This window comes from Coffea arabica, chromosome 10e (genome assembly GCF_036785885.1).
Source record: "Coffea arabica cultivar ET-39 chromosome 10e, Coffea Arabica ET-39 HiFi, whole genome shotgun sequence".
Taxonomy (NCBI): Eukaryota; Viridiplantae; Streptophyta; class Magnoliopsida; order Gentianales; family Rubiaceae; genus Coffea; species Coffea arabica.
The window spans coordinates 41,766,202-41,776,946 of record NC_092328.1 but is presented as its reverse complement, the minus strand read 5'-3'; the positions used below and the strand labels follow the sequence as shown (position 1 = coordinate 41,776,946).

The 10,745-nt window shown below is 36.0% G+C and overlaps 1 protein-coding gene and 1 long non-coding RNA gene across 2 annotated transcripts; one reads left to right on the top strand and one right to left on the bottom strand.

The window, feature by feature from the left end:
• The first annotated feature begins 658 nt into the window (after positions 1-658).
• Positions 659-1,494, top strand: LOC113713061 (miraculin-like). The gene has a single exon (XM_027236771.2). It carries the CDS (start codon positions 703-705, stop codon positions 1,312-1,314), a length of 612 nt encoding a protein of 203 aa, XP_027092572.1. The 5' UTR covers positions 659-702; the 3' UTR covers positions 1,315-1,494.
• A 4,222-nt stretch (positions 1,495-5,716) lies between these two features.
• Positions 5,717-9,593, bottom strand: LOC113711921 (uncharacterized). Its single transcript, XR_011822190.1, has 2 exons — positions 9,020-9,593; positions 5,717-8,096 (listed from the first exon to the last, which is right to left on the bottom strand). It is a non-coding gene; the product is annotated as an uncharacterized lncRNA (long non-coding RNA).
• Between the last annotated feature and the right edge of the window lie 1,152 nt (positions 9,594-10,745).

Genomic DNA, 10,745 nt, shown 5'->3' with positions numbered 1-10,745 from the left:
AAATTATTAGAGCAGATGTTCCTTAATTAATTTTATATGTATGTGCGTATATACATGTATATCGATCAATAGTAGACCACATTGGAATAGAGCTAGACTATTGTGTTCCACTAATTAATGAATAGTTCTAAAAATTTTTAATGGGAAAATAGATCTTGCTAAAGTGTAAGTTTAGCATATTTTCCCGAAATAATCACAAGGACCCATGCTTTGAAGATATCTTAAAGAACAGAACAGTATTTCCAACATGATACCAAACATAAAAATGTATATCTTCGCCTAATAATATATTGTTTTGAATTTCTTGCTCTTGGTAACAATAATATTACAAACTGATACATGCACTATTCCCCGAACAACTCAGAGGCAACAAGGAGGGAAAGAGTGGGAAAACATTTCAATTTTCAACTTCAAAGTACGGATACCCTAGGTGAACAATGAGCAATTGAATAGTACTAAAAATACGTAATAGTTGACCACCAATTCAATTGTTCCACACTTATCCAAGAAAATCTTTTATTGGAATCAAAAGCCACCAAGCTGCCGTGTCTGGAAATTAAGCTCGGAAGTCAATTGCACTTATCATCACCTCAGGATTCAGCTATATAAAGCAAGTAACATAGCTCAAGATCCAAATTATATTGTCAGCACAATTGCACTGAATACTTCATAGATTTCATATATAAATACGTGCAGCTCACAATGAAGAAATCACTTCTCTTTCTTTCATTTCTTCTCTTCAACTCTTTCCTTTCTTTCGCTGCTGAAACGCCTGATCCAGTGCTTGACATTGACGGGAAGGAAATCCGAGCTGGTGTCGAGTACTACATTTTGCCTGTGATGCGTGGCTTTGGTGGCGGTGTGACTTTCGGCCGCAGCACTGGGAACGAATCTTGCCCTCTTGGAGTTGTTCAGGAGCGCTCGGAAGTCGAACCAGGCCGTCCAGTAACATTTACACCGGTGAACCCGAAAAAAGGTGTGGTTCGTGTTTCCACCGATTTAAACATCAAGTTCGCTGAAGCATTTACAATTTGCATCCAATCAAATGTGTGGAAGCTTGATTTTGACCAAGAAATTGGACAGTACTTTATATTGACCAATGGAGTTGAAGGGAACCCGGGACGTGAAACAATAGACAACTGGTTTAAGATTGAAAAGTACAGTGATAGGGATTATAAGCTTGTTTTTTGTCCCACGGTTTGCAACACCTGCAAAGTGATATGCAAAGATGTTGGCATCTTTATTGATCAGGATAAAACCAAGCGTCTGGCTCTTAGTGATGAGCCTTTCAGGGTGATGTTCAGAAAGGCTTGAAGCATAAAAAATGATCAGCATGTTCACGTTTTCATTTCCAATAATTTCCATTTTATGTAAGTACATCAAGGAAGTACGTATAATTTATCTATCCAGTGAATAATGTATGACTCTGTCATCTTGAAAGCTTGTACTGGTTTATATTTGAAAGATAATGGAATTTATCCAAAAGTTGGATTGTTTGTTTCATTACATTTTCTTCAAGGTCCATGAGTGGAATAATGAGCAGAGTTGTCACCATTTTTTTTTTTTAATATATGCAGGGTTGGAAGTGCGTCTCTCCCTGATTTTGTTACGGAATTAAAGAAATGAAAACACTTAGCAACCATTGACAATTCCTACTACAGAATAGATCTTTTTTTTTTCAGCGAGCTTTTCTTTGTTTTGAACTATAACTGAAAGGGCATGCTTTTAGACGGGGTAAACCAAGTGTTTCTCATAATATTTAGAACTAGCGTAAAGTAAATTAGATGTCACTAAACTTTTTAAAAATCTCATTTTACTTAGTTAACTAAACTTTTTAAATTGTTAACATTTCTGGAAAAAAAACTAAACTTTTTAAAAATTTCATTTTACTCAGTGACCTATTTTTTTTTGTACCAAATAACCTACTAAACTTTTTCAAAGTTGCATAGCGGTTGTTTGTTTTTCCAAATAACACACTAAACTTTTCAAAAGTCTTATATTATTCACTCAAAACAATTGTTTTGTACCAAATAACTCACCAACCTCTTTAAAGTGATTCAATTTAACCATTTTGTTATCTTCTATCGTTAAGATAGATGCAGTTTGCCATGTAATTTTGGTTTGAATGGACAATTTTGTCATTTCACATCCTAAAATTTATTTGTCCAAATCGATTAGAATATTCAATAGCTTCGGAAAAACTCACAAATTTTATTTTTGGATGGGGCAAAATTCCATTTTTGGGAGGATCAAGATTGTATTTTGAATTTATGATTTTTTTAAAGTGATAGAATAGTTTAATTGATAGGGACAGATGGATTTGGGTGCAAAATGATGAAAACGTCCATTTAAACAAGAAACACATGCAAACTTTCATCCTTTTTAATGGTAGAATTTAATAGAATGATCGAGGTGAAGGAATATACATAGTGGCTATGGTACAAAAAAAAATAATTGAGTAGGTAAAATAAGACTTTTTGAAAAGTTTAGTGAGCTATTTGGTACACAAAATTAATTTAGTGGGTAAAATGAAAATTTTAGAAAGTTTAATGGGTTATTAGGCACAAAATAGTTGAGTGGTTAAAATGAAATTTTTAAAAAGTTTAATGACCTCTGACGTAATTTACCCTTAAAACTAATAAGATGGAAATAGTCGGAATAGGTTCATTAGTTCAATCGAATAGATCCACAAATCGTCATCAATCTATTAAAGTTAGTTGTACATATTAACGTTCTCCAGATCCCAATTACTTGGATTAACTACGTAGGACGAGATTTCTTGATTTCGTTGTTAAATAGCTTTGACTGCCACTTTCAAATCGATGGTACAAAAATAATATTTTTCTTCAAAGTAAAGAAAAACTCTTAAATTGATATATAGTTGGGGTTACTGATATTTAAATGATTTTGAAGTGTAAATCAAGATGAACTAATTAGAAGAATAGCCTGAATACGAAGCGATGAATCAATCTTATTGCAGTAAGTATTTGTCCTGAAATAACAACTGTCATGTGAAAAGGAAAATTGTGTGAAGGCCTGTTTGATACAAAATGGAAGACATGATGTACCATTTGTGAAATCCTAAAGTTTCACATATCGATGAACCCAAAAAAAAAAAGTATGGTGTGATATTTCCTACACCTAATTCCAGACTTTTAAGAAACTACAAGTATCTTCAGAAGTAGAGCAAGAGAAAGTTGATATGATATTTGGTTTGGTTTTCCAGCCAAACTCCTATATAAATAGGCAGACGCCATATGAAGAAGGCAATGAAAGTTGGGCAAGGAAAGAAAAATTAGAGTTGGGAAGAATTGAGGGAATCTACCCACCGTTGTCTTAAAATTTCCTCTCATGTGTAGTCAATAGAGAGAGAGAGAGAGAGAGTAGTGCGCTAGGATATTATCTTGTACTAATCTTTTTTCATTAATAAAAGAAGCAAGTTTCTTCACAACTTTTCATATTTACATCTGAGTACGCTTAGAGGTAGAAAAAGAAACTAAGCTGTGCTGCAAAACTCTGAAGCAGCCCTTAAAGGAAGTCACCCCAGTGGTTGGAGGCTGCAATGCCCAAGTAAGAAGTCCTCAGGGAGGTAGCTGGAGTTTTGTCGGTCAAAAATCAGATCTAAGGTATGGAAGCGTGTTGGACCCATTTCTTTTGTTAACAAGAAATTGTTAGTCGTGATATAGCTTGCATTCTATTCTCTTGCAAAAAATTTTATGAAAAATATTTCAAATTTGTTTAGTACTTTATCAATAAATATTATACATCCTGAATACAATTTAGAAATAAAAATATCTTTTGAATCAAGAACAGTAATCATTTCGGTGCTCAAATTTGCGGAAACATAATTTAAGCTTGGGTTGGCTAACATAATATCTATATTTATTGTTCTTGATTCAAAAGATATTTTTATGTCTAAATTGTATTCATGATGTATAATATGTATTGATAAAGTACTAAACAAATTTGAAATATTTTCCATAAAATTTTTTGCAAGAGAATAGTATGCAAGCTATATCAGGACTAATAATTTCTTGTTAACAAAAGAAACGGGTCCAACACGCTTCCATACCTTAGATCTGATTTTTGATCGACAAAACTCCGGCTACCTCCCCGAGGACTTCTTACTTGGGCATTGCAGCCTCAACCATTGGGGTGACTTCCTTTAAGAGCCGCTTCAGAGTTTTGCAGCACAACTTAGTTTCGTTTCCTAACTCTAAGCGTACTCAGATGTAAATATGGAACGTTGTGAAGAAACTTGCTTCTTTTATTAATGAAGAAAGATTAGCACAAGATAATAGCCTAGCACACTACTCTCTCTCTCTCTCTCTCTTTATTGACTACACAAGAGAGGAAATTTTAAGACAACGGTGGGTAGATTCCCTCAATTCTTCCCAACTCTAATTTCTCTTTCCTTGCCCAAGTTTCACTCCAACTTTCATTGCCTTCTTCATATGGCGTCTGCCTATTTATATAGGAGTTTGGCAGACTTCAATGTCGGATTTGAATTGATTTTTTCACAGACTCGTTCTTACTTCAATTCTGCGGACTTGAATAGCATATTTTGGATTCCGGGAGTGTGATGAAGTGCTTACGTCTTATTCCATGCTTTGACTGCTTGATGCCATGTGCTTATTTTCTTTTTTAGTACAAGCTGAACACATGTTATTTTTATGCTTCCTCATCCTACAAAAAGTTTTGGTAGTTTTGTTGCTAGATTTTATTCTGCTGTTTTCCAGTAAGCATATTTTCCAATTCAAATAATTTATTGCTACTTCTGGAGTCTTTCCCGCATATGTAGTCATTATAGAAGAAAATGCTCCATTTCCTCCGTATGTACGAAATCCTTGCTTGGGTGTATTTTCTAGATTTTGCAAAACAATTCTCATTCCAAGAGCTCTTCGATAATGTATTATTTCTTCTGAAAAATATTCATAATCCTTCAGTTGAGGGTAGACTTTTATCTCCCAGTCATCATATTTCATGACTTTGATATGAGAAAAAGCATCATATCTATTTGAGTCTTCAAAATCTGGTCCACCTGCAATAATTTTGAGCATTAAAATGTCCTTGGGACCATAAGTAGGATTATTTTGGTAGATGTGCCTATTCCTTCTTGAATCCACCGAGGGAGTTTGGAAATTTCAGCAAATGTTGGAGTAGTCATATAGATTGCATTAATTACTCCAAAATTATACCATTTTTGAATGAAATTGCAATCATATCCCTGCACACAATTTATTCGAGGATAGATCCTCATGAAATCCATATAATATGTTGTCGCGCCCCACTTTTCGAATGAATTGTGAACTGTGTGTTGGTGATGTGTGGTGTGTGGTGTGAACGTGTGCAAAATGAAAAGTAAAAAGGCCATGAGACTTTGGAAAGCGACGATTTGGCCAAATGAAATTTTAAAAAGGGTTTTTAAATATGAAAAACGGAGTCGCCACTTGGTATAGATTTGGGGTGTACCAAGTCACCCAAAAAAGTGTTTTTTAAAGACAAAGTAGTAAAACCCTTTTTAAAACGACTCCTAGTCCACGTAAGCCAAAGAAAAAGGTTCGGGGGTCACGTTTGACAAAGGGGAAGGCAAGGATAAAAATCCAAGGCACCCCTTCGACCTAGCCAAGGCTAGTTGCGTGACTTAAACCAATTTTTCCTAATTTTTCTACCCATGGTATGTATCGCATATTGGATATGTCTATATGAATGCAAAACCCTAGACCTAGGGGGATTGGGGGAAATTTCTCTTCAAAGGTTGAGTGGTGCCAATCACATTAATTGTGAAGCCCAATAATGATCCTTTTGGAGAGGTCACACCTAAACCTAAATGACGTGAAAAATGAGTGGAATGCATGCCATGTGAAAGTGTGAGTTTATGTGAAGTGAAAAAATGATAAAAGTAATAAGATAAGAGTGAAGGTGTGCAAATGTAGATGAAAGTACTCGTGTGCGAGTGAAGATAAAAGCGTTCGTGTGCAAGTGAAAGTGATAAAAGGGTGCATGTGTGCAAATGAGACAAAAGTGAAAGTATAATGATAGAGTGGATTGAGAATGCATGAGCCTAGGGAATTCATGCATAGTGGGTACGGGGAGACCTAAATCGTGACTTGATTTTCCCTTTGATTAGAAGGCGAAACTAGCGTGCTAAGGCTATCGAGTAGCCACACTCGCTCGTTTCCCTTATCAAGAGGGGACACTCAAGCAAAATGAACCCTATAGCTAGTATGGGATGCAAAACCTAAAGTGAGGGGAAAGGGGAATCGAGGAGCATACCAGATGATAAAACTAAGAAAAAATGCATGATATGTAGTGAACAGGCAAATAATGCATTAATGAAAAACAAAGGAAAAATCCTATTGGGTCTAGCGTTGGACTAGCCCTTTCTATGAATTCCTAATGAAATACTGAGCCACAACTAGCGTTGGACTAGTGTGGTGACGTACATTCATCCATTCTATTCATTCATGGTTATGAAAGCAAGTAGACATGCCAAAACGCTTGTAAACACGTAGCACGTAGCACTTAGCATGCTCGACTAGATGCAAGAGCCTACCAAAGCAATTTAACATGTAACAACAAAAGCAAGCAACCAAGGGGAAGGGGAAATGGACCAGATGCTCTACGAGCCCTAGCTATTACAAGCCAAGAGGTGTACACATACCCCATAAAACTTAAATAAAAGCAACCAAGGGGAAGGGGAAATGGACCAAAGGCTCTCTGAGCCCTATCTATTACAAGCCAAGAGGTGTACACATACCCCATAAAACTTAAATAAAAGCAACCAAGGGGAAGGGGAAATGGACCAAAGGCTCTCTGAGCCCTATCTATTACAAGCCAAGAGGTGTTCACATACCCCATAAAACTTAAATAAAAGTAAAAGCAAGTAAATGCACGCAAGGAGGTAAGGAAAGCGGAGTAGGCATGCAATTTCACATAACACGTAGGAGCACATAGGGCCAAATGAAGTGCAAAGGAGGGATTAGGGTGTACCTCCCTTGAGTTGATGCCTTAAATGGAGTGAAATCACTTATTTCTCCTCCAAAATAAAAGAAATGGTCAAGGTACCAATTTATTTGGGAAAATTAAAGGAAATAGGCAAACACAAGCTCACTTGGTCATAAAGCCCCTAAAATCATGAATTAAGTGCAATTGAAACAAAGCATAGTGATTAATTAAAACAAACAAGCAATGAAATTGTAAAATTAAAATTGCCAAGGACCAAATTGATGAAGTTATTCAATTGGTTGGGTCATAGTGGCATAGGGGAAAACTTGAGGGGTCAAGGTGCTAAATCTGACAATTATTTTTCATGCAATCCCATGCAAACCTACGAAACTCATGTTCTGCAATTTTCCAGCAATCATTCTTTCAGCAATCTTTCATTTAGCCTAGATGCATTTGTACAAAGCAAACCACCGAATTCAATGACTCAACTTGAATGCAACAACTTAGAGGAAGGTTATGCACAATCTGGAAAAACTTTCATGCAAGGCCCATGAGGAAACTAAGATTTTCTGCAAGTTGCTAGTCGATGTTGCTGCTGCAACTTTTCGGCCAAACAATTTTGCTGCAACTCATTCGGGAGTCTTTGCAACTCCAAGGAATTTTCGGCAAAAACAAGATTCATGCAGAGCTTTCAACCATTTCCAACTAAACATAGCTAAAACAAAGAGTTTCTTGGAAGATTTTTCATGCAAAGTGTACAACTTAGGAAGAAAAAATGAGCTTTCTGCAATCTGGAAAAAAAACAAAAGGAAACCTGCTGCAGCTCTATGTTTACAAATGCCTATTTCTTAATCCCAACTTGGGTTACACATTTTCAAAACCAAACCTGCAACTTCAGGCTAAGCAAAACATATAATCACCACCATCAAAACAAACTGAAGACTTAGGAAATGATCATGCAAAAAATTCTGGAAAATATACAAGAAAAATTCGGCAATTCGGTCATTCATTTTTCCAGCAAAGGATTGGAACATGCTTCGAATATTTCAGCCCCCAAAAAATGCAAACTCAACACCTCTTTCCAACATAAGATCAACCAGCAAATTGGATGGCTCAAGCAATCTTCATATAAAGCTTGTAAAGCAATTCTGCAACAATAAGACATTTTCAGCAGCCTGCCGAAACTTTGGAAATTTCAGCAACCGAAAGTGCAGGCCTGCTGCATTTTTTTACTTCCAAACTCGGACTTCACATTCCAAATACACAAAGTTTGATCAAGACCTTTTAAACTAAGCATCACATAAATCCATGTATGGTCATTCAAACTCCAAGGATTCCCACGGAAAGAACTTCGTCCAAGAAAAATAAGAAAGAAAAAGTGCAGCCGAGGAGCTTTATCATCTACTTGCACTGGCCAATTAAAGTATTCATCACAGAACATTTCACTCTTCAAACAAACACTGAAATCACCATTCATCACTGATCAAACCTGGTTTGTCTAACCTTAGCAGACTCGGCAGAAAGCATCCGGGTGAAGAAAACAAAAATGACAAAAACTAAGGATGGCAATCTTGAAACTTTGCAATTCTGGAAAAAAATACTTTGCAACTGAGACATCATTCAAACCATTTCCAATCTTTGTGAGCTTACCATCGAAACCCAGTTTTCAAAACATAGAACACAAACGAGAACTAAAACAAAGAGAGAAGAAAAGAATAAATTTGTAACTCCAGGTTCATTCACAGGTTTCTGGGTTCTTTTCATCACAACATCTCTGGTTCATAGTCTAAGCAAAAACCCTGACCCTAAATCTATTCATGCTGAAAAATCAAAGTTGAAAACTTTTCTGCAATTTATCGCTAATGCCTGCCATTTCCGTAGCATATCATCTTCACAAAACGAATCCCAACAAAACAAAACCCTATATTCATGTATCAATAAGACACAAATGAAAGTGAACCAGACTTAAAAAATCATGACTAAAAGAAACCGTAAACAGAAACGGTGGACTTGAAAGAAACACAAAGAACTGAAATGATAAATCGATGACCGAAAGGAAAAGAGAGAGGACCTGATCCAGAAAAGCTTGAGGTTCTCAGTGACTTTCTTCCTCTCGGCTTCCTCTCTTGTACGAAGCTTGATTGAAAAAAATGGAGTCTTTATTCTCCTTCTCGCCGTCAAGCTTAGTTTCTTTACCTCAGCCCCAGCTCCCTCCTTTCTACTGTGTTTTTTCTTTTGCTTTCAGTTTTTCCCGGACCTTCCCTTCCTCTCAAAACTCTCTCTAGTTTTAGCCGTCAACTTCCTCTCCAAACTCTCTCGCTCCAGTATTTTCCTTTCCAGATTGCGGCCGTCATTTTTGCTCTCCAACCCTCCACTCTTGCCTGGTGTTTTTCCTTTTGCTCTCGGCTGTCCTCTCTAATTCCGTCCAGCTCTCGGTTTCTTTTGCTCAGCCTCTCAGTCCTTAACCCCCGAAAACTCCCTGGTTTTCCTTTCTTCAAAGCTCTAACCTTTTGCACAGCTCTCTGTTGTTTCTCCTCCTCTTGCTCTCGGCTCTCCCTTTCAGTTGTTTCCAGTTCTTCCTCCAACCCCAACCGTATGCTCCCTCTGTTTCGTCTAGCCTCTTTGTTCAGCTTTTCTTTCCGCCATCCCCCCTCCTCCTTTTTGCGGCTGTCTTGCCTTTTCTATTTATACCAGCATCTCCAACCCTAAAACCCCAGCCATCTCTCCTATATTTGCAGCTAAGGGCTGCCCGAAGCCCTTCCTTGCAAGCTGCGAAAACGCAGCTTGCAAGTTGCGTACTATTTTTTTTTTTTTTTTTTTTAAAACTTAAATAACAAAATTGAAAATAATAAAGATTAAAAACAAAAACAATTTAATTAACATCAGAAACAACAAAATGCAAATCCAATTTTTTTCATTTTCCATTTTCATCGTTTTTCTCTTTTTTTTTCTTTTTTCAATTTTCAATTTTTCATTTTTTCCTTTTCATTTTAAATAATGAAACTAAATCCAAAACAACTAAAACATATTTTTTAACACTTTTCTTTTTCCTTTGAGAAACTCTACGCTAAAATGGCTAAAATAACTAAAAGTAAAAGTAAATAAAACCAATTGTGACAAATAAAAATAGAACAAATGAAAAACGAATAGTAAAAAAATAAATAATAAAACACCAAAAATTTGGTGTCTACATATGTCTCTGTATTTTGTAAGGCATATAATTCTCTCATGAGAGAATTGTATTCAGAGATGAGCGGGTGCTCATTAATTATATTATTTAATACGGGTATCCTTTGAAATGTCTGTTTCCGGTTAACATCCGGTCTCAAGGATATTCTATCATCAAGAGAATTTAATCCAGATCTCTCAGTCTGTTGACAATCTTCTTTTCTCAGTGAAGGGGGAAGATTTTCTATTTCATCCATTTTGAATAGGTCATATAATAATTCTTCAACCTTATCGTAAAGGCTGACTGTATTTTGCCCTTTTTTCGGCATGCTTGATAAGAAGTCTAGAAACTTCTTTGTTTATGTCTTGGTAATTTACGATATCCATTACGTCATTGAATGACGTCTGTAATTGAGAAATTTTCTCAGATAATTCTGAGACTTTATCCAAGACGATAGTTCGCTTATTCATTTGGTCTTCCATCTCTAGTAAGAAGATCTGCAAGACAATTCTCATCAGATTTTATTAATTTAATTTCAATCATAAATTCAGATTATGCCATTTGCCATCTAATTAATCTTTTATTTTGAGGCAGAGGTTTAATATTATTTTTAATAAATGCTCTCACT

Excerpts from the sequence above, each read along its gene's own strand:
- LOC113713061 (XM_027236771.2), top strand. The coding sequence starts at position 703 with ATGAAGAAATCACTTCTCTTTCTTTCATTTCTTCTCTTCAACTCTTTC.